At 42.9% G+C, this 25163-nt stretch overlaps 1 protein-coding gene across 5 annotated transcripts in view; it reads right to left on the bottom strand.

Annotated features, from left to right (window-relative positions):
* PUM3 (pumilio RNA binding family member 3) overlaps positions 1–25163 on the bottom strand; it is a 965563-nt gene that overhangs the window by 812244 nt on the left and 128156 nt on the right. For 4 of the 5 annotated variants that reach the window (XM_069625739.1, XM_069625741.1, XM_069625737.1 and 1 more), the window contains exon 3: positions 18312–18521. In XM_069625739.1, the coding sequence (XP_069481840.1) occupies positions 18312–18521 (210 nt within the window). The remainder of the gene's footprint in view (positions 1–18311; positions 18522–25163) is intronic. The other variant, XM_069625738.1, reaches the window with a different exon arrangement.

Raw genomic sequence — 25163 nt, 5'->3', positions numbered from 1 at the left:
TGTCCCATTTGGGTGGTACAGCGGCCGCTTGGGCTAATCCATTGCTAGAGGATGGCAGCCATTTACTCTACAATTGTGATGCCTTGATCGATGCTATGAGCTGTGTGTTTGACACACGTTATGCCACAGATCTGGAGTTGCTCTGGCTCAAACAAGGGGATATGTCCCTTCTTGCTTATTTGGCCAGGTTCTATCAGCTTGTGGCGGAGACTGGATGGCCGGAGGACAAAAAGGCATTATTTTACAAAGGTCTAGCCAAACCTTTGAAAGATACCTTGGCTACCGTTCCGATAGTACCAAATACCTTTCCTGAACTCCTTGATTTGGTGTTACAGATTGATTCCAGACGTGCGGAAAGGAAAGGGGAAAGGCGAACTGTTCCTCCCGCGTCCGTCACTCCTCCCATTACGGTCTCAGGTTCTTCAGAACCTATGCAGATCGGGGTTTTACAAGGTCCTCTGTCCGCTGAGACGAGAGAACACAGAAGAAACAACGGGTTGTGTTTCTATTGCGGGGCCTCAGACCACCTTTTGCGTGTTTGTCCCAAGAAATCGGCTAAGAAACAGGGAAACGCTAAAGCTCGACAGTAGAAGGGGTCCAGCTGCCGGGTATTTCCTCCATGGACTCCAAGTTGTCCGTTCCATATTGTTTTTCTGTTACCCTCGCCTCTGAAGAAATTGGTTTAAGAGGTGTTGGTGGTCCTAGACTCGGGAGCCACGGGAAATTACGTGGATGGAACCTATGCTCGAGAGCTAGGATTACCCGTTGTAAGCAAGCCTTCTCCAGAAACCGTGAATGTGGTTGATGGGTCCTCTGGTTTCAGGCCCTGTAACAGAATGTACTGCCACTTTGGTTATGACCACAGGCTGTGGGCACAAGGAAAACATAACATTTGATCTCATTGCAGCTCCACAGTTCAGGTGCATCCTGGGACTACCCTGGCTGCAGTTACACAACCCCATAATTGATTGGCAAACGGGGGAGGTGACGTTAATTTCAGATCACTGCGAAACAAACTGCTTGGAGGCTAGCTCGGATTCATCGAACCCTAGCCATGCGCCTTGCTTGATTCCGCTCCCATTGTGGGGGCTGTTATCAACGCAGTTTTACCACAGGAATATCAAGGGTACAAGGACGTATTAGATGCAAGGGGAGCAGACATTCTACCACCCGATAGAAGCTACGATTGTCCTATAGAATTGGTACCTGGGGCAAAAATACCATCTGGGCATATATACCCTTTGACCCCCAAAGACGACATGATATTGAAAGAGTATATAGATAAGTCGTTAAAGACCGGCTTCATTCGCCCCTCAAAATCCCCCGCAGAATCCCCCTTATTCTTTATCCCCAAGAGGGAGGGGGACCTACGCCCATGTATCGATTATTGGGCCCTGAACGCCGTTACCATCAGGAACCAATATCCGCTACCACTGATATCAGTCTTGTTTGACCAACTCGGAGCCTCAGTTGTGTTCACTAAATTGGACTTGCGGGGGGCATATAATTTGATAAGACTACGCAAGGGAGACAAATGGAAGACCGCGTTTAAAAACAAATACGGTCTCTTCGAATATTGTGTGATGCCCTTTGGGCTGTGCAAAGCACCGGCCACCTTTCAGTACTTCATCAATTAGGTGTTCCACGACATGCTGGACCATTATCTAGTGGTCTATCTAGACGACATCCTTATCTACTCACCCTCGTTTCAAACCCATGTTATACATGTATCCAGTGTATTACAGCGATTGAGGGAAAACCACTTTTTTGCCAAACTGGAGAAATGTACATTTCATGTACATGAGGTTGTATTCCTTGGCTATAAAATCACCAATCACGAGGTGCAAATGAGTCCTTCCAAAGTATCCACAGTATTGCAATGGCCAATTCCTTTTAACTTGAAAGCGATACGATCCTTCGTAGGATTCTCTAACTTTTACCGATGTTTTATTAAGGACTTCTCAGCCATCGCTTCCCCCTCACTGCTTTGACCAGTTCTAAGAGGGTGTTTCTTTGGAATGAGGAAGCTCAAATTGCATTTGAGACTCTTAAAGCCGCATTTACCTCTGCACCAGTACTCCAGCACCCCAACCTGACACAGCCTTACATTGTGGAGGCGGAAGCATCTAATATTGCCCTTGGGGCTATATTATCACAACTATGCCCAACAGACTCCACCCGGTCGCTTATCATTCAAGGAAATTCACCTCCTACGAGAGGAATTACACTATCACGGAACGCGAGTCGCTGGCAGTGAGAGATGCCTTCATGGTATGGAGACATCACTTGCTGGGTAACCCAGATCCTGTCCAGGTATTTACTCACCACAGGAACCTGCTTGCACTTCAATCTGTTAAGTGTACCACGGCTCGTCATGCCCAATGCCACGAGTTTTCCTCAATGTTCAACTTCGTGATCACCTATCGCCCCGGGGCTCTCCATTCCAAAGCAGATGCACTCTCTCGTAACTACGGTAATCCTGAACCCAATAGTATGGATGGGGTCCTGCTTTTTCCAAATCAAGTGGTATGCGGGTGTACTCTCCAACCCTCTCTCAAGGATGCAATATGAAAATGTGTCAGCATGTCTCCCACTGAGATAACCAATCTGGGATTAGAGGTAGTGCAGTCACTTCCTTATAAACAGGGGAGGATCTATCTGCCCGAGACTCCAGGCGATGCAATGGTGCCACGACTCCTCTGTTGCTGCCCATCCAGGTATCCGGAAAACTCTGGATCTATTGAAGTGTTGGTGGCCCTGTATGGCGAAGGACGTTGCAGACCATTTGGTGACCTGCGCAGTGTGTGCCCAGTGCAAGAAGCTGTGTGGCAAACCCGTGGGGTTGCTAAGAGCCATGCCCGTACCTGTGCTACCCTGGACTATGATTTCCATGGATTTTGTTTTGGAATTACCTTTGGTGGAATGGTATGACACGATTTGGGTCGTCATAGACTCTCTCGAAGATGGTGTTTATTCCCTGTAAGGGTATTCCTACTGCTCCTGTCCTGGCTGGCCTATTTTTGAAGTAAGTGTTCAGATGTTTTGTCTTCCTTCGATCATTATTACTGACCGGGGTTCGCAATTCACCTCCCTTTTTTGGCACTCACTTCTACCCTAGGTATCAACGGTAGATATTCCAGTGCCCATCACCCGCAGACAGATGGGGAGACTGAACGCTTGAATGCTACTATGGAACAATATCTACGCTGCCTTATCAATCAGCATCAGCGTACTTGGGTCTCTCTTCTAGCCTTTGCAGAATTTGCATACAACGATTCATTGCATACTGCAACGAGAATTTCTCCGTTCTATGCTATGTATGGTATGAATCCACGTTCCCTTCCAAAACACCTTGAACTACCACTGAACAATCCTTAGGCACTTGCATGTGCGAGGGACTTATCTGGAACACGCGGGATGGTTAAACATCTGCTTCAAGCTCAGGCGAAAATTAAGGAGACTGCGGACGCGCACAGGTCTCCGGCCCCACAGTACGAAACGGGTATGAAGGTTTGGATGTCTACACGCAATCTGCGAATACCTGGTCGCAAGGCTTTGCTACCAAGATTTGTCGGGCCATACAAAATATTGGATGTTATCAATCCAGTGGCCATACGACTGGGACTTCCGTCAACCTGGAGAATCCATCCGGTGTTCCATGTTTCACTTGTGAAACCCTGCCATCCTTCTACTAGACTTCCATCTCGCCCGTTTCCGATTAGAGTTCACGGTTCAGATGAATATGAAGGGAGCGCTATTCTGGGGACACAGATACGCAAAGGAGACGGTTCTATCTGGTAGTTTGGAAAGGATACGGTCCGGAAGATCGTACCTGGGAACCTGCGAGTAACATACATGCTCCTGCTCTCGTGTCCCGGTTCTTGTCTGCCTGTAGGGTGAGGACCTCTTTGGGGGAGGATACTGTCAGATCTCCCTGCCATCCTAATACGGTATTAGGGAAAGAACGTACAGCATCACAAAGCAAGTGTAGGCACGTCCACAATCAAAACACGCTTAATAGCAACAAAAATGCTGGCCGTAGGAAAATAACTGTTTACCCAGAATGCTGCATGGTGCCTGGCAACGCTGGCGTCCTCTGCACGGCAGGCTGTCCCACCCTGCAAGGCAGTCACATGATCCATTCTTCATAATCTCCTCCAATTGAATATGCCGGCGCTTCTGAACAAACTTCAGTGGCTTTACGGATCTTGCTATTCTGTTTGACATTCCGAATTTGCTCTCGCCGCCTGCACCCTGCCTGACCACGGACCGCTACTGTTTTGCCTTTGATCTCCGAATTTGCTCTCGCTGCCTGCACCCTGCCTGACCACGGACCGCTACTGTTTGGCCTTTGAACTCTGATTCTGCCTTCGCTGCCTGCACCCTGCCTGATCACGGACCGAATTTGGGATTGCCTTGGATTACGTGGAGTACCTTGCTGTCTGCACAATGCCCGACTTCGGACCGCATTTGGATTCTGTTTTGTCTTCTTGCTCCACACGGAACTTTGTACTGGACTTGGAAACTTTGAACTAGGAGTAACATTTGTATTTTGGGACTCACGAGTACAGACTTCTGGGTGTACTTCGTGGTCTTTGTTTTTTCTCCTGAAAACCTACGAGGGATCTTGCCACGCACTTCTGCTGCTCCTGAACTCTACTTACCGTCGAACAGGAGTCCAATACGGTAAGACTGCTAACCTGGTATTAGTGATCTTCATTCCGCCATAGACGGTTATTTATACTTTGCTTTCTTCAATTAAAAAATCAGGTACCTGCATCATATCCATACGCTTGACACTGCAATACCCGAGATAGCAGGTTAGAGGGTACATTGTGTATGGTATTGGTGTATTGGCTTACTTGTCTACGCCTTACTGATAACTTGCCTTGTTTTCAGCTGGTGATATGTCGTCCTGCCCACCTTGTGTCCACTTCTATGGCGCCTGCGTCATCGGTCTCCTGTCTTTCCATTAATAGACCATTCTGGTTTTAGGTTCTAACAATCAGACAGGTACATTATTTGGAAGACTATCTACACGACGAGGCAACTCGCTCCATGTCAAGTATTTCATTGCTCTGACATGCTGCAATAAGAAAATGCAGATGCCCAAAAAGTTATAGGAAAGTATAATTCCAAAAAATAAAGTATGGGGAGTCATAAAAAAGGGCACCCATAAAAAGAAAAAAGGGGGTGGGGGGGGAATAGAGATTCCCACTCACTCAGGAACATAGAAAAAGAATCCACAGTTCAGCAAAAAGTGCTCTGGCCCAAACAGGGTAGGGAGATTTAGCATTAAAAATGAATATCTAATATAGGATGGAACAATTTACCAGACAGCCAGACGGCCAAACCCCATCAGGGGCAATGGAATGGGCAGGCTTCCTGGAAAAATGCAATCCGGAGAGGCCTCAATCACAGGGGATTAATGGGGACCTCGGCAGACCCCACAGGGAAAAATACTGGGGAGCGCAAGGGTGGGATACAGATGGGACCCTCCCCAGGCCGTAGAGGGAGGGTATGGGGAAAAGCAACGAAAAGAAAGACTTGAAATTGGGTGTGGAGCAAATGATGGAAGGAACCTGGCTAAAGTAGGCTCTGATGTACCAGCCGCTCTGTTCACCACGGGAGCCAAGTTTGTTAGAGGGGGAGGGATGGGGCGTTGTATTATGGTGGGGGAGATCCTCCAGTTCTCTATCTCTCACAGTTGAGGGGGACAAGGTTTTGGGGGGGGGATTTTAAAATCTTTGGTATGATGAACTACGTAATATACAAGTGAGAACATATGCTGTGTAAGTTTAATCTATGCCAATTCACCCATAAAGCTTATTTGGAAAGAAATAAAACGATAATCTAACCTAACAACCACGTTGGAGACATGGTGGGCGGAGAGCCTGCACAATGCTGCAGAGCCCAGGATGAAGGCAGAGAGCTCAGAGCCACCTAGCCGACCAAGAAACCAAAACAGTCCAAGCAACCTTTGACATCTAGTCGAGCACAAAACAGATCAATGAGTAAGACCAGACCGCGGGACATCAGAGTCATGGTTCCACAGTATCCCAGACGCACACCGCTGCCAGAAAGCAGATATGGGGAAGGGCAGAAGAAGCGGGCAAAGGACGAGGGAAACAAAGTAGCCTGCAAGGGATCGACATTGGAAATACCCCATGAGCGGGTAAAAGCAAACTAAATAGTGCACAAGGTGCTGACATTGAGAATACAGGACGAGGGGATGAAAGCAAATCACGTAGCCCATGAGGGGCTAACACGGAGTACCCAGTGAGGGGGTGAAACACAAAATCCAATGGCCTGAAGGCTGACTTTTGGCTAACCTACATACAGACATTACCATAGCCAAATGTGAACAAGAGGCACATTTGAGCAAAGCAAAGGCAAGAGCACCTGCCATTCTTATGTGGAAAGGAACTTTTGAACTGTTGAACCAGACTGCATGCGGGTTCCAAGTAAGCTTCTCCTGGAGAAAAGAAAGACTTAAGACCAAAGTTAACACTATAAACATGTCCGGACAGGATAGAAAGAGCCAAATGACAAAGTGGGTTGGTGTCAGAAACCAGCCACCAGAAGCCCAAGCATAGTGAGAATAAAAACATACTTGTACCAAGCTGTATTTGTTTAGTTTTATTGGTAGGGTGAGCATATGATAGAATAGGCTTTGGGCACAGAACAGAGCTTTTTGTAAGACATCCCAACGAGCAACAGTTTGTTATTTTCTTTTGAAGTTAAGGAGCCATCATAATAGCGATCAGGTTAGTTGAGGTTTGCTTTACTTTAATAATACAAATGTAACCAAGTCTTCTTGTCGTCCTCCAATGTCTAACTTTCCACAGTGGTTCAATCTCATCTGTTCAGTCCACATCTTTGTGCGAGGTTCATGAAGTTGCCACCACCTTTGAATTCTTCCTACAAGTGATTGCTGGAGGGCAACACTACCTCTCGCTGCATTTCCTCTCAAACACGTAGATACAGTTTACACATTCTTTCAATTCAGTAAAGTCTTTCCTTCTATTCCTCGTTCTTTGCACTTGTTCTGATAAATAGTACCGGGCAGACTCCCATTGTGAATTGGGCTTCTGTTTTTACTCCCAACTTTAAAAAATAGGGAGCAACCTACTCCCACTTCAAAATCTCATCTGAGCACTGGTCACAAATGAATGTTTGATAAAGTACTGGTGCAGAGTGTCAGCTTATATCTCCCAACCCGAGGGAAGGTATGAAGTCAAGCTTCCATACACACTCATGCACAACTCAAACTTAACATGGCCACGCATAGTGCAGCAATGATATAAGGTATCACTACTACCAATCAAAACCTGCTGAGGATACATGCTCACGGAAACTTAGGGCCAGAGGAATCTCTAATAGGCACAGACAACGAAGAGTTTCTTCCCCAGAAACACCTGGACGCGGACTCACTGGATACAAATAGCGAGGGAATCAAAGGCGATAAGCAAACAGTGCATAGGACTCAAAGCAGGCAAGATGTGCCCTTTCTATTTTGCACACCACATGCCGATGATGATCCTGGAAGAGTTATCCTAACGCAGCTGTAGAGGGATCCAGATTTCAGGACAAATTTTAGTGTACCCATAAAAGTCCTGTCATGCCTCAAGAAATTCCAAGCAATACAGTTTGAATATGGATATCCCTATGGTATTGTGTAGACTGCCCCTTACTCCCCCACGATCACTAATTTGTTAAAAGAAGTTATTATAAATAAGAGGCACATCATAAAACGCATTATAGTATTAGTAAAAAAGAAAATGAAGACTATTGTAGGTCTGGGGCAGAATCCAGAAATAATTTTTAACCGGAAAGCTGATAAGTGGGGTGGGGGGAAACTATATAGTTATCCTTGATAAAGCAGTGTACATAAATGATTGCCAAGGTTTTCTTTGATATTTCAAAGAAAACAAAGTTAGAGAACCCGATGGAAAATGTATTAGAAGAGATTAAACAAAAAGTGACAAGGCATTTGAACCTGGTTGAGTAAACAAGAATCGTAATTAAAATAAACATGTATAAGGTTCACATACTCCATGTAATTTTCAAGATTCATAAATGTTTGAAGAATTCTCCTGGATGCCCAAAATTGGCAGCCATCTCCAGCACTTGAGCCATTATCTAAATGTGCAGAGCCATTATCTAAATGTGCAGATTAGAACTCAATTTCTTTAGTGAAACAAATGAAGTTCTACGTATCCATTTCTACCAGTGTTATGCTAAAGCTGGTAGGACAAAAAGTTGATCCACAGGAGGTAAATACGTGTATGAATGGAAATTGATATATTACAACAAGATGAAAGGAGCACTCTTCACCATCGCCGACAGGCATGGAAACCAGGAACCAGAATCCACAAAAATAGAAAGCAAAGACTTTTATTACTGCATCATGCACATTTTAAAAGCCATGAGGCATACAAATTCCCAAGATGTAAAATGCAGACAGTTCGGCAGCATAATGTTTCTCAACTGCTCGTCGTTTGAGCACATGTTATCAGAAATACCTCACCAAGCAACATTTAAGGTTATAGAAGAAAAGACAATTGCAGAGTAGATGTGCATGTGTTACAGAATTTCTTTCTTATGTGGGGTTATGACAGTTAAGTCCAACTAAGTGCGTCATAAAACCATATCTGAGGCAATACAGAAACTCCAATCTTAGTATAAGGCTGTACCACCCAAGAACATTTGGCAGTGTAGACAGAACAGCCAGGCTGATCTTAGGAGGGACAGGGGGGGGATGTAGGAAGGTACAAAGAAATGTTAGCATGCATATGGTCCAAAGAAACACAATATAGTGTAAAAATAATGATTATAAATACATGTAGGCCAAGGTAAATCTTGGGGATGGGGGGGGGGGGGGGGGAGAGTGGGGAGCAAGAGAGGTGGATTCGTGTATGTTCAGCATACTTGCCAACATGCTACAAACCTAAATTGTGGCATGTGGGTAGGTTCCATGGTGTAGACAATGTATAAAGTCTAAAATATTAATATACCTTTGTCTATTTTTTTTTAGCAGGAATTACCGTGCAAAGCACAGGTACAACTGCTATTATATAACACAATCATTAAAAACGAACTTAATACTTATGGTATTCAAACCGAAGTATAACCTTGTTCAGAATAGCAATAAGAAGGTCAAGGGGAGTTAAGAAACAAGTTACTTACCTGCAACTGTTATCCAGCAAGGATTCACATGCTCATGAATATTCCCCGTCAGGCTGTTTGGAGATTAGAAATAATCGAATCACCACCAATGTGTATAACAAACCCACCGACGTCAACAATTTATTAAATTTTTCCAGTTTTCATCCTAAATCCAGGTTGAGTAGTCTACCCTACAGCCAAACCCTGAGATTGAAAATGATAGTTTTAGATCCAGCGGGATTGGATGTTGAATGCACCAAATTATTGGACACATTTTCAAAGAGAGGCTACCCACAAACCGTTTTAGAGGAAGCTAGGGAGAGATCATCAAGTGTGAGCAAACAACAACTACTTACACCTAAGGTCAAAAACAGAGAAACACCACTACTCTAAATCACAAAGTACTCCGGCCAAAGTTTCCAAGTGGGGAGATCAATTAAGAAACACTGGGGACTACTCCAAAATGACCCATGTCTTGCGAAATTATTCCCAAAGTCTCCTATGATGGCCTTCAAAAGAGGCCGAAACCTGAGACAAATTGGTGAGAGTTGAGAAACCGCCTAAAGAGAAACAGCAACTTTTACAAACTAGAAAGAAAGGTACATTTCCATGCTTGGGATGCTCCCATTGCAATAACGTAATCAAGGGTGAAAATGTAACGCATCCCCAATCTGGCAAGAAGTATAAATTACGTGATTACACCACCTGCATGTCAACAGGGGCCATTTATGCAATTAAATGCCTATGCGGTAAATTATATGTGGGCCAGACTACAAGAGCAGTGAAAGAAAGACTAACTGAACATAAATCTAACATCCGATGCAAGAACACAAAGTCAACACTGGCAAGACATTTCACTCATCAACATACAATAGGCCAGTTTAAATTCCAGATTTTGGAGATGGTCTCCCCCTCCTTATGGTTTGACCATCAATCTATCCCCTCCCGTAGGGAAAAGTTTTGGATACACCTACTTGATACATTAAATCCACATGGTCTGAATGAGGAGTTCTCTGAGGTGCTTTATCTAATCCCTGAAAAGCTGACACATTCACTCACCAGCTATACTTTTTTCCCTCATCCTTAGTGGGGGTAATCTTACTTTAAAAATAGACCTATGGACCTACAAGGCACAAAGTGGAATTAACACAAGAATCTTGACAGTGGAACATTTGTTAAATTATCTACAGTCCGGTATCTGTTAACCAGCCACTGCCGTTAAATGTATACCTAGGATGATTTTGCATTTCCATTCGATGCAATTCTTTTTTTGTTCATACAATACAGATGTTACCCTGTTGGAGTACCCACAGTGGCCAATGATGCAGTGCTATCTAGTATTTCAATATCGAATCGCATAGTCCAATCGTTTACCAGTCTTTAGTGAATGTTTTTCATTCCACTATAAAGCCCTTCAGTAGAATTCTCACGTTATTTTTACACAGTCCATTGTGCTTGGTGACAACTCTATACACCTCTGCAGTTAGATGCTGCATTAACAAACAGCATCATGTACACTCCAAGATGGCGCTCATGTATCCGCCACTTAGCTTTACCATTTACATTGCAGGACCTGGAATAGTCTGCTTACTATGTTTACCAACGTGTAACAAGCCATAGAGGGTCTGCCTAAACGCGGAGAGGGTTGCTAGGGAGACGTGTAAACCCACTGCCGGGAGGACGAAGGAACGCTCTTTTCTGTTCACGAGCCGGATGGCGTAGATATTCACACTTTGAAGTGACATGCTCCTTTTCACTCATTAATGTGGATCGTGCGATTCACATCGCTGAGGTAAGCAGAAGCACATAATTGCCTTTGAATTGAATGTTAGCATTAATTCAGAGTCACTGCCAACTACAGAACACACTTGCTAGCTACTTATCTGACCCGGTATTTATTTGTTTTTTTACAGAAAACCAAATCTTTTTTCTAACTGTGCCTGACACTCCACGCGATTCGTTTAGGATATAGGATTTAACACTTTCAGACCTCCAGATCTTCTTACCTGGGCGGTAAATTATCATTTCTTGTAATTTTCGAATCATCATTAATCTAAGTAAATTTAGACCTTGCATCTGTACCTCTTGTAGGGTGTCATGGATACATTTTGACTAAAAACTCCATGCAGAATCTCATTATTAGCATTTAGATTTATAAAGTCACTCTTTATATGAGGTCAATATAGATCCTATTGCAGGTACTTTGATCATGTGGGTCATTGCCATACCTCTTATTTTGTATTATAGGCGCTCCGCATTCAGGATAGGAGCCTCAATATAAATTGGTGTGTTAAGATTTGGAACACATCCTCCTCAACCATTGCCGGGGACGACAGTTCTCACCTACTTCACACTTAAAGTATTTTTAGCAGGCAATATGGTTGTAATTTGGTTTGGAAGCACACTTTGAATTGTAATTTTCCACTCTTGGGACGTGTATTGAGCATGTTGATGCGCACTGCCCACTTTGGTGGCTCCTCTAATCAGGGTGCACTGGACTAGCAGCCTTTAAGTTTCTTTAGACTTGGCAGTACAATTCTTGATTGACCTTTGCTTATTCTTCTATTTATGTTCTATATATGTACGAGACTTCAACGTGATTATAGTTGAAAGGACTGAAACACTACTTATTCATGTATTTTTTGCAGTTTAAACCTGCTTGGCGCAAGAAGGGACATTGTTCCCGAAACGCGTCGGCCATCACTCAATTGTATACATGGACTACCATTAATTATGACTTTGTTGACATTTATCTTAGATTCTGAACCGAAAAGTGTGAACTGATTGTTAATTGCAAATTTAAAACCCGTTTCGTTTCTTTTTACAATAACTTACAAGTGCTTTTTCTCATTATTTATGTAACTCTAAATACAATGGAATGATGAAGTTGAATTTGACATTGATGAACCATCAATTGATGGATTTTGAAAAGAGTGCAGGGGATGGGAGGGCTCCTACCTTTGGATCCTCGTTTTTTCCTCACTTGCAAGTTATAGTGATTCTGTGCCAGGATCACTTTTCCTCCCCCGCACCTGGAAAGAATACCTACATTGTTACACATTTAGAAAGTTTACTTTATAATTGAAACACTTGGTGTGCACCTACTTATCCCCTTTTTCTGCAGTTTGGAATTTTATAGTCTTTTCTTCATCGTACTCTTTGGATTTGGTTCCACTGGTCGACTTGTCGGAAGCTTCCAAGATCGGACTATCATCAGAAACTACAGCGTAACTTCTAAAAACTCTCCTTGCAGTTTACAGAAAGGGGCAGCCAACCTCCCCTGGGGGAACTGGTTCCTTTCAGTCAAGCTGGAAGGCAAAGAGCTACAGTGTTTTGGGCTCCTCCCTCATTTCCTGCCTTCACAGACCCTCTGGAGCCTCAGTGGGAAACACAAAGGGTTCCCGCCAAAGAGACAAACTTCAACCAGGATCTTTCCAGCATAGGAAAGCAGGAGACCCAAGAAACAAGCAAACGAGAAATGGCAAAAAAGAAGGAAGCCCACCATTCTAGAAGAATGGTGACTCTCCAATGCATTAGTGCAGCTGATTTGACAACCTGCAAGCAATAGAACTAAAAAGTCATTAAGGTATAACCACTGCCACCAGCTTTCAAGTTAACTTAATGTTAACTGTGAGAAAGGGGATACAGTATCTCTCCAGCACTCCACATATGGTGGGGTGTGCTGGCTCACTATATAAAACAAAGGGAATCCCACTTTACTTCTTGGGAACAGTAGTTCACCCAAGAGATAAAAAGGGAAATTACAAAAGGGAAGTCCAAAGGGGCAACCCAGCTTAAGCCCAAAAGTTAGTGAACTATAAATCCATACACACACTGGAGAGACATAAAATGGGGACCCATAAAAAAGGAGTAAAAAAATAATTATAAGTTTCCCACTCACGTGGGGACAACAGAGAAATAATCACCAAGTCCAGCAAAACGTTCTGCGGTTCACACGGGTCAGGAAGATTTATGAAAACCAACATGTGGTACGTTGACATAGCACTCTCCAAGATCCAATAATTATTTCCAATGTATGGGCACCATTTCTGTGCAAATGATACAGCTATGGGTGAAGCATGACCCCAAATTTGGCCAATGCAAGTAAAAATGTGAGATTTCTTGAATATTTAAAATAAAATTTGTAGACACTAAACCTTAAAAAAAAAAAATTTATATATATATATATATATATATATATATATATATATATATATATATATAGGTTAGGTTCTATTGACGACATAGTAATTTGGGAAGGAGATTAACAATACCACAAATGGTATTTGAGGTCATCTTATAACACGAGCAATGTGATTGTTTGTTTTAGCCATTTATCAAGACAAAAAGGTGTACTGTTTGCAATACCGAACTACATCATTAAAATGTTTTGTTGCACTATAGAAGCCACGATGCCAATCATCTTAAAGAAGACTCATTTATAAGATTGAAAAACAAAAAGTAGTGAAGCATATAATAGACAGCAATACCCAGGTGGTTTAGAAATTAGAACAGCAAGGCTATCCGAAAAGATTTCAGGCAAAAAGCAAAATGCCTTTAACCATAATCGTCAAAGCTTACAAGAAACGGTCAAGAGTCAAAAACATAAAAGGATTGTATAGTTTGCGTTAATACTTTCAATAATTTATCCTATAAGATCAAGAATATAATAAAGAACTGGAAAAAAGGTTTCTGGTAATCAAAATGGTGAACAATGTGGTTACCTGCTTTCAAGAAAAGTACCCTGCACAATGTGTACAGACCCGCAGGTATATACCAACTCTCAGAGCATTATGTAATTATTCTTATAAAAGCGATCTCCTTGCATAAAAACCCCATATAATTTTTTAATGGCAAAATATTGTATTTTTTATCATACATGAGCAATTAATGAAAAGAATGTATGAAAAATTGCTTCCATTCGTTAAAAAGTATATGAACTTAATCACTAATAACACTGGATTACATTTTTGTATAACACTTCACAACCAACTATGACCCATACTGTACCACATAATTCATTTGCATTCATGATCCACTCATACTGTTAATGTTAAAGGATATTTGTACCGCGCACTATCACCACGGAGTGGTCCCCTGGTGCAAGATACGCAGAATAAACAATTTATAAGAAAAATAGGGTCTTATAACTCGACCCCACAGTGCAAAGTGAAATTAACTCAGTCGATGCACCCATTCAATACAATAGGCACATATCAATATTCAAGTTTTGATATGCCTTTTTCCCCCTCACAGTTGTGATGACTGCCCAACTTTTGTAGTCCAATGGAACTTTAGGCAAAGAGGGCCGACTCAAATTTCGGCTTGGTACCATTTGTGATTTCCATACCCAAGCCATCTTCAGGACATGCAAAAACCCATTTAGGGCCGCACTGGTGTGTGGTGGCGATTGCCAATTTAGATGTCTCTATATCATGGTTCCAGAGGGTAGAAGCGATGTGCTGACTAATCCTCACGGGTTATGCCCAACTCCTATGCAGCTGTGAGCTTAATGTTTCGGTTCTTCAGATTAGTTGTCCAATGATCTCATACAACTGGACAGTTGTAAACTGCACATTCTTCCAACTCCGTAGTATCATTCCTGAGTCGATTGCTGCCATACAACCACTGAATTGCGTAGGGGCGTATCAACACCCAGCAGGGACCATAGCCATCTCAAAATATCTTAGAAGTGGGTCCGTAGAACTCAAAGCCCTGCATTTACTGCGTGAAGGGATGAATCTCGCCACGTATAATTCGCATCTAAAGAAAAGTACCAGCATACATGTCGTTGCGAACGATATTAGAAACGTTGCTAACACAAATCCTAATTTGACAAAACTGGTGTAGGCAGCACATAAAAAGGCCATTTTGCATGTGGAAAGGTTTGTACTTTTACGTAAAAGTATACAGAGATAGATATAGGAGCGGGTATCAAGTGGATCCTTAATGACAATACTATTGTGCGTTTGAAACCGATGTTTTTTACTTTTGTCAGTTTTTTTTTTTAAGTGTTTTTCTATTTTCTAAATCACGTTTAGGCTAATTTGTCACAGTTCAACAATTACACAATGAGTACTACAAAAATGAGTGTCAATAACAAAAAAATAAAAACATAACCTCAACCAATGACCGGTAACTGTATGTCCTAGTTTTACATATTCAAGTGTCAACATTACATATATTAGTGCAAGATCAACAAAGTAAAAGTACAAATTAAGTCAATCAGAAGGCCGAAGCAATCAGGGTTCCGTCAGTTCTAGCGAGTGCTAGATATCATATTCATAATGGAAAGTGCTAGATGTCACACTCCTTAGTCACTGGGGTCTGATATGCCAGGCAGAAGGGTGACCTAGTAATAGAACACTATTATGAGAGCACAAATGTAACATAGGATTGCATGCCCATGTGGGCTAATATACTTGGGAAAAATTGCATAAAATCAAAACTAGGTTCTTTGAAAATAGAAACAACGTCGGTGAAACAGTTCAGTGTCTTGGTTGATTAAATTGGTGACTTCCAATGAATAGTTGTACAAATAATAATCGATCTATCCCGAATTTATATTCATTGCAAACCTATCCGGCAAGACATTTTTTTTGTTCCAGACTAGGTAACATGCTTGTATTGAATAGCATAATCTTTAGTAATAATAAAAAACCATAATGGAGGTTTCTCCCTCTAGGTTTGTCCGATTCAGTAGCTTCACCTGCCGTCACCACTAGAGGGAACGGTTGCCTTAGGATATATAGTGGTCCTACTGGGTTAATGAAAACCTGCACTTTGGCTCGTGTACACAGGCTGTACACTAGTATCAAATAAGGAATAATTTGTACCATCATTATGAAAAGTGAAATGGTATTGTTCAGACATATTGAAATTACAACCAGCTTTTGGCATTATGTTTTGTACATTGCAAGTTAAAAAAGTGTATTGCCTTCAATGCACTTGCAATATTCCAGTTGAGGGTACTCTATACGTTTCTTTTCTTAAATATGGAGACCATGTTTGGATGCATAGCGCCACGCAACAGGGTCATGCTGTTGCATTCCAACACAATATAAGAATACTCTAAATAAGATGGACAATATGAAAAATGGTGGCTGGCATTACCACTCAGCGTCCATTTATCCATGGCGTGCAGAATGCAGGTAACAATGTCCTCATTTTTATTATTTATTATGAGATTTGAATAGCGAAATTTGATTCCCAAATTAGGGTTATTTTTTAAATGTACATAACGCAAAGATACCCGAAATTGTGTTTGGCACATAAAAATCAGCCGCTGAGAGGAGGTAACCTCTGTGGAAGACCAAAGTACGGCTAGGTTATGGTATGACAAATATGAAGCCTACTTTCCATTTCATAGGCAGCCTAATTATGTGCTCTCCAGCCCAGAGTCGCATTTATATTGTTTTCGTCTGTTCAATTCTATTGCAGTTGATTACTGTGTGAAGTACTATAAATTAGTACCTGCCATTCCAGAACTGGAGGCTGTGAACTTCCAACTAAACAGGGAATTTTTATACCCTAGTTATTAACATGGTAAAATTGAGACCTGTAGTTCAGTTATACGTCTTTTATTGTAGATTGAAACGCAGTCTGTCTCAAACTTGAGGATAACTCCCTGTATGTGAGAAATGTATATTCCACATGAAACAACTGAACAAAAATTATGGGACGGAAACATGCTGGGTGTTTTTTGTACACAAGGTTTTCAGTCAAAAGTGTCAAATATGTACATTTATGGTGTCGCCTGTGACTAGTTTTATGTATTGAAACTGGTTTTGAATAGTTTTAGTATCAATTCACTTCATTAGGGACTACTTAAGACATTGGTTATCTATAGAAAATAGATTGTATTTTGACTGAACCTTTTATAATTAACTTCTGTAATATACATTTCAATATTTTGTGTACCAATTAAAGTAGTTTTTGTATTTTCAGGTGGTTCCATTTAATTGTTAACACATCTATGCTGTTAGCACACGTGGTTGTTCCTCTCATAGTGGATTACATTTCACCCCATAGCAGAAGGAGCAGGGTACAACCAATCTGAGAACACCCTACTGGTTGATCTCCTTCAAACTACAGATCAGAATATCAGAGGGCAGTCTTCCAACTTGGCAGTCTCCACAAGGCAACCAATTGCTTTGAAGTTTCAGAAAGGTGATCTATAGCAAGCTACAAAAAAAACCTTCATGAATAATGAGCAAACAGTCTAGTTTGGGAGATAAATGCATACAGGACACTTGGCCTTCCTTTTGGAAGGATGCATGTCCATTAGCATTGTAGTAGCAGTGTTCAGAGTTGTCTCAAACATCCATTCAGGATTACTCCTCTCTGGTAATGTAGCGTGCAGATCTCTCACAGCTGCCATAACTAATGGAGTGCCAGAGATGAATAGAAAAGTGTCCAACAGTGGGTGTCCACACCTTGCAAGGTTCTCCATCATATGGTTGGCAACTGTCCCTAAACTAATTTACCTGGGAAACTTTTAGGCAGAGGAAGTTAGGGAGAGGATAGATCCATAGGAGATCCTTCCGATACCTCCCTTTCAGTAGCTCTCCAGTGCTCATGGGTGTACCCGGCCCCTAGTCGCCCAAACCTTCCCAGATGGTTGATCAAATGTGACTGTCACACTGGGTTAGCAGCACAATATACTATCACTGAGACACACAACTATCACAGGATGGAGTGATTTCTGCTTGGTTCCTTATGTTCTCAACAGGAACCAGCATAACTAAAGCCCTCAAAATGATCACATTATAAAGTCATTGAACCTCACCCAGTCACTTGCTTCAGGGGCCTCTATATAGTGCACACACAAAGAAGCAGTGGGGAAGTGCATCAGAAGGGTCGGACACCGTAATAATGGAACCTAAACTGCTGCTGGCACCAAATGTCACCAAAGTAAAACAATAAGCTTATGCCAGATGATACCGAACAGGCTTTAACAATCTAAGAAACTTCACCAGTGCAGATGTGAAAGCATAGATGTGAAGGGATGAAATAACATCTGAACAGAAAAAACAGATAAAAAGATGGCAGAACAGGAATAGATCCAACAATACCTTTTCTTCACATATTTACATGGCTACCAAACAAAAGCATCTATTTTAACTGTAAACAAATTAACTCACCACCTTCTTGATTCCCTTGCTCCAGTTTTCTTTTCTTTGTGAATTTTTGGTTTTGTGGTTTCCCCTTGGCAGAAAACTGTTTGACAGCAGCTTTTCCTACAGTCTTTTCTGGCTTTTTGTTTCCCTTTTCAAATTTCTGAGGCTTAAACTTGCCAGCAGGACCGGACTTCTCAACACTTTTAGTGTGAAACCTTTTGGGAGGACCAGAATCTATGGCAAAATATAAAAACGTAAAACTATTTCAAACAAGGTAATGTCTCAGTTCATTACAAAATCAAATACTCCCATAATGTTGCCTAGTACCCACATTTGATTTCACACAGCCAAAAGGTTACATACCTGCAAAACTCAACGGTTTCATTTTATAGTATGGTTTTCCACAGCTGGCAGCATAGGTGGGCCTGCAGACCCTTTTCATCCTCCTGTCTCCAGTGTTCTTCACCAACCCTGTGTTGGTCTCCCAAGATCATCCCTGGAGCCCCATGTAGCGTCTAACACCTTGCAAACTGATTGGGTATCCCTCCCCCACATTACCCGGAATATACAAGGGTCAAAAAGAAGACCATGGCAAACTACTGACGATTGAGCCCCTTTTGCACTACCCTGAGCTGGCAGTGCATCAAGAGTTGGGTGCAGTACAGAGAGATTTTTTACAGCACCTTTCTTTCCATTTCCTTGGACTCTCAAACATTTTGCTTTTATTTTTTAATCTGACCTGCTCTTTTTGCAGTGGAGCAAAGTCTTCAGCTTCACTACACTGGATTTTGCTCATTGGTCATAGGAAAACTTGCATGTCCTTCAGGCTGTCAGTACTGGGAAACATGGTTTCCCTTAGTCTTGTTACTTTGTTGCCAATTTTGGTAACTTTTTGAACAATGCATCTTACAATGCAGAACAATGGTGTACACTTTGTTTTCACCTAGATTAACACTCAGGATTTTTGGTTACTCTGGGTGAGCCTAAGGGACAAGCTGGTGGCAGCAATTACTTATTGCTACTTTTCGGTGCGTTTCATTTTAGCCTTACCGCGTTTCCCGCATTTTGCTACCAACTGCGGCAAGTGGCCAACATGGCCATGCCACAAGGCTTTTAGTTTTTTCCCCATGGCCATTTTGTTTCCAACCCTTCTTCCTGGCCTGTGAGGCGAGGGAAAATCCTTAGATGCCGGGGAAAGCAGAGACTTTTTGCGGGCTACTGCAGGGCTATGTGAGTTGCTGCCAGGAAGTGGGTTGGGACGGTCTGGTCCCAAGCCACAAACTGGTTTCAGTGTGTCAGTGATGTGTCAGTGATGTGCCACCAGTGGTCCTGATTGGACAACTGCTGAGGTGTGTGTGGGTGGGCTAGATATGTCATTGGCTAGTGGGAGTTTCCGCTCATACCTGGCTTTTTGGATAAGAGGGCCCCAGCACCCAGTTCAGATAGATCCTGGAAGAAACCGAAGGAGCCAAGTATCCTGTCCAGCTGCAAGACTTGCAAGGAGAGCGTGGACCAGTTGGAAGAAGGAAGGAGGCCTGGGGACCAACTTCTGCTGTTGTCCTTGAAGCGCCCCGTCTTGTCAAAGATCTTCAGAAGTCCTGCAAAAGAGCCGCGACCCGGAGTGGCGGGTTGGAGTGGAGGGAACATCCTTTCTCGAGGTCAGCTCAGAGTCCTCCAAAGAACCACCTTCGGAAGTTCACTGGACCCCCCAGTGGCTGACCAGCTCAGAGTTTGGGCTACCATGCTGCAGACGTCGTTCCGAGAGGAGGCCTGGAACTTGGGGGGATCCTCAGCGTGTGCTACAAGATTCCCCTCTGCATAATTTTGTGGTTCCAGCATCAAGGGGAGCCGAGATAGGAGGCGGAGCCTGACCACAGCAAGTGAATCCTAGGTCGCAGTGCATCAGTAGCAGTCTACTGAAACTGCTTTCCTGTGTCTAGTCCAGTGCTCAGAGGAGGACTGCAGCGAGTTCTTCTGCATTCTCCACTCTGAAGACCTTGAACCAGCATTTGTCACTGACCGGAGAAGGGCTCAAACCAGCAGTCCCTGGGCATAAAGGGCTGAAGCTGACAGCAGGGAAAACAACCTCAGACCCTCTTCAGAAGAACTGCCAAGTCATAAGAATCAGAGTACGGGGAGGTGGGGCCGAGTTGTAACGATACTTACCCGATCCCCTTTTAAAAGTTTAAGTAACTTAGAAACTTTTACAACAGTTTGGCTTTGCCATTGCCTGTTCGCACAAGCACTCCGAAAAGGTTGGGACACTTGCTAGTTAGCATAACTTGCCCTCGACCACTTGAACTCTTCATTGGACCCCAGAACACCTACACTGTCTACCAGTCTCACAAACTATATGGAACTTTAGAGCACAAAGCTTTCCCCCGCTTTGTCGCGGCCTATTCTACTATGCCCATTATCTCCCGCCTTGTCTAAGATCCCCTAATGGCTCTGATTTTACTGCGTCGCCAACATTGTACAGTGCCCAAGGTGACAAATAGCAAGGCAACAAATAGCAATTGTACGAACACATTATACCAATTATGACCTTGTTCCTATTAATCATTGTCTCTACCATATACCCTGTATAATTCGATCTTGTTTAATGTTAATGCTACATTTTGATATTAGCCACCAAATTACTTCACCATACTAGCAATACATAGTGTGTATCCTTACTAGCATCTCATAGTGCCTTATGCAACAAATAGGGCATGATCGATCGTACATTTAGTAAATGCTACCTGCTTCTATTGTCATTGCTTTAATTGTATACAAGGTTAACTTTCACACTGCTACTGCCTGTGCTACAATTCCTTGCTAGCCACCAACATATTGTGCAACCAACTGTAATCAGTCAATTGGTTAATTTGTATCGGCAGTGCCCCTCCCCCCCCATTGTTATTAGTGATCTTCATAATAGCAAGCCTGGGGATACTATTTGGATTAACCCCTCGCAGTACTGCGTGCAAGAAACGTTGATGATCCATAGCATGAGTCTCCAAGATCTCTCAAGCTAAACCACTGAGACCCTAATAAACCCTCCAGGTACCCAACGACCATTATCCTCTCCCAGGACAATAACGTTGCCAATACAAGGCACTGTTCGGCAGGGGCATCCATTCAGCAGGGCACAGGCCTGGCTCCTATTGGGTGTCCTAGACATCACCCACTCCACTGCCCAACTCCCCTTCTTCCCAAAGCAGCCGCCTTTCCTCTTAAAGCAGTCCAGCCCCCACCCCTTCATCTCGCATACCTCCTCCAATCACATAGGAGCAACAGGACCCCCATGCTCAACCAATCCTGTTAATATAGCGCTTCACGCTAGCCCCACCACAGCCCCTAGACCGTTCTCGTGCCAAGGAGCATTACAAAGTAAATTCCTCAGCACAAGAACTCCTGCCCATACTCCCTCCACCACCAGACCCATACTCGGGACTACCAGGAGGCTAAAACTCTCTGCACTAACCCACCGCCCTCTTCTATCCAAGTGGAATCAGAGCAGGACACCCCCCTCCTTTCGAACCTCATCCAACTAACATTATCCCAGAAGCACAAGCCACAGACCAATAAGCAGACCAAGGCCACAGCCTTACGACAGCGCAATCATCAAAACTCCCAGTCCAAGGCACAGCCACCTGACACCGCCATGCTCCCCAAATCCACTGCGCCTCCCACCCTAATTTGCTCATCAAAAGCGCATTACAAAATGTTAGCTCTGTAGGAGGGCATGCCATCGACACTCATGACCTCATCCTGGAGCAACAATTACATTTCATAGTAGTGACTGAAACCTGGCTACATCCAGCATCCAGTCCCCTACCGACACTAGCCATGCCACTCAATTATACCATTTTGAGGGCCGACCGGTCAGATGCCACGGGAGGAGGAGTAGCTATTATTGCTAAAACCACACTGCAGTTCAGATCTTGTAAAATAGACTTAATTGATGGCTATGAATTCCTCTTTATCAAACTCTCCATGGACTAAAAAACCACCATCAACTTCCTGGTTGTTACAGAGCACCTAAAAACTGACAACCACCCGAAGCAGACATCCACCAACTATCACCCCCCTCCTCAAGCCCAACACCAAATTCATCATCCTAGGAGATCAATTTCGGATCCAATGACCCTCGAGAGCACAACGCCACAGCTTTCCATATAGCATTACAAGAAATGCAGTTCACTGAAATTGTTAATGCCCTCATTCACGCCAAAGGTAGAATCCTAGACTGGATTTTAACATTACATATCAAGCTATCACTGAACATATATCTGAAATCACTTGGTCAGACCACCATTTAGCCCGCTTCAGTGTAGCAATACGGAAAGCCCAAGAGGCACCGTCTCCATCGCTTAACCCCATCATGGGGAGAAACACTTGTACGCTCACACCAGAAAACCTTGCCCCCGTTCTGTCCAAAGCATTTGAGACACAGCCCATAACAAAACACCAACCCAGACAGCATCTCCCTTATCTACCATACCCGCCTGAAACAACTATAGATTAAGTAGCTCCACGTACAACTAAAATCCCTAGCTCCACTAAACGAAGCAATTTCTGGTTCAATGAAGAACTCATTGTTCTTAAATGAAACAAAAGAGCCTTAGAACACCTAACCAAAAAGAACCTCACCGTTGAATCCAACAATGAGCTCCAGGTAGCAACCACAAATTACAAACTTGCAGTCATAACCCATAAAGTAAACTACCTGAAAATGCGCATAAACAATGCTTCCTCCAATAGTAAATAACGTTTTCCCATTATCAGAGAATTAGAAGCACCCATTCCTTCCTCCGTCGCCATCAACTCTAGCAAAGCCTGGTGTACCACCATCCAGAACGCCCTAGCGTCCAAAATCAACCCTCTTCAAGAGAAAATATTAACAAAAAGAAAACTACTTGCCAACAAAAATGAGGGCCCCATTGCCTATACGGCTGACAATGAGACCAGTCACCCAGTTCAGCTTTACCACCGTCTCCCCAAGGCCAAGTCCACAATATTATCGCTTCTCTGAAACCCTCCAATTGTAAAGGAGATAGCTTCCCTGCAAAATTAGTCAAACTCTATGCCCCCACTCTAACACCCATCATTACTAAATTCAGAAATGCCTCCTTCACCACCAATTCTATCCCAGCAAATATTAAAGAAGCATGGGTAACTTCTCTTCTGAAAAAACCTTGGATCCTACTATACCCACCAATTACAGACCCATAGCCATAGTTCCCTTCTTACTAAAAAATAATTTACAAAAATCACATACTCCCAAGTTCAAGCACATCTAGAAAACTATTATCTGCTAGGTGATGAACAATCTGGTGAATACAGTATAGAAACAGCCCTATTCGATCTAAAAAAGATGGACTCCATAAGACACTCTGGGAAACTATTCTCCTCTTACTCGATTTGTCCACTGCGTTCGATCTGGTGGACCATGACAGACTTTGTATAGCATTCTCAAAAAACTTCCACTTCTCAACAGATGCGACCGCCTGGGTTAAATCGTTCATATCAGAAAGTACATCATGAGTAGCAATTGGCGATCAGGCGGCTGGCCCAATACCAGTACCACAAGGTTCGTGGCTCAGCCCCACTCTATACAATACCCAAACTAAACTATACTTTTATTCGCAGCATCACTAATTTTGCGGATGACACGCCAATCCACATCCCAATCACCAGTGATCATGAGCAAGACTCCACCCTCATCAATAATATGTAACTGGATGGCCACAAACAGTCTGTCTGAACGGCGAAAAGACAGGTCCTCATGATAGGCTCTCCGGCTCGACTAAAAATGTTACACCCAGACTATCACCATTATGATATTCCCATGCCAATATTAAAACAGGTCAAAACATTGGGCATGCATTTGGATTCCAATCTTACCATGAATAATGCTCTCGCCTCTTCTACCACCTACGTGGCCAAACTCGCTGCCCTTAGTCGACAATTTCTGCAAAACTGCATCACCCTAGCAAGAGCCCTTATACTCTCAAAGTTGGACTATTGCAACATACTCTTGCTAGGAACCACAAAGAAGAATCTAGCTAAATTGCAACTGTTGCAAAAAAAAAAAAGACAAAAAAAAAAAAGAAAAAAAGGGACCACATCTCAGAGACCAGGAGAGAAGTGCACTCGCTACCTATACACGCGAGAATACATAACTCCATCACACACAAATGCATCACCAAAGAGGCACCTACCTACCTTATGTCTCGCCCACAAAACTTCAACTAGGTCACTAAGAAAGTTCTAGCTCACATTTATTCATCCCTCGATTCAAGTTCCCTCTGAACATCAGCAATGAGCCTTCCCACCCCCGTTTCTACAAACGGATTAAAACTTTGCTTTTCAATAAGTTCTAACATGCGGAATCATATCAAGAAACTAGTACACAAACTAACCATACTGTACCCGAGCCTTATATCTGTATGTAAACTAAGGTCTCACCTTCCCCACTGCTATCATGTACTTTTTACACCCTCTGTAACCAGATCGGTTTGACAACCATGTAACCTATGCCATGGTGTGTTTGGGTATATAACAAATCCCATAAAAAAATTAAATGAGGCACCATAAATCTTGGGGATGGACTTCTAAAGTTAATGTTGTAATTCTATGGACCTGTAGTGCTGCATACTAATATTTGCCTTCCTTTACAGGGGTTCTATGTGTATTTGGCCCTACTCTAGCGATTGTATATGTATCTTTTATTTAGTGTTGTGTGATATTACATGCGAGTAGTCTTTCTCCGTGTTCTAGCGCCATAAATAAATATTTGTATAACTGATTGTCCAAGTGTGTTCCTGACTCACTGTGTGCACTCATTGAGGACCCCTTAGGGGCTCCCCACCTCTCGAGACTTAGCCTAGA

This window comes from Ambystoma mexicanum, chromosome 6p, assembly GCF_040938575.1.
Source record: "Ambystoma mexicanum isolate Mex_15411 chromosome 6p, UKY_AmexF1_1, whole genome shotgun sequence".
Classification (NCBI taxonomy): Eukaryota; Metazoa; Chordata; class Amphibia; order Caudata; family Ambystomatidae; genus Ambystoma; species Ambystoma mexicanum.
The sequence above is the reverse complement of the archived record's forward strand: the minus strand, read 5'-3'. Positions and strand labels throughout refer to the sequence as shown.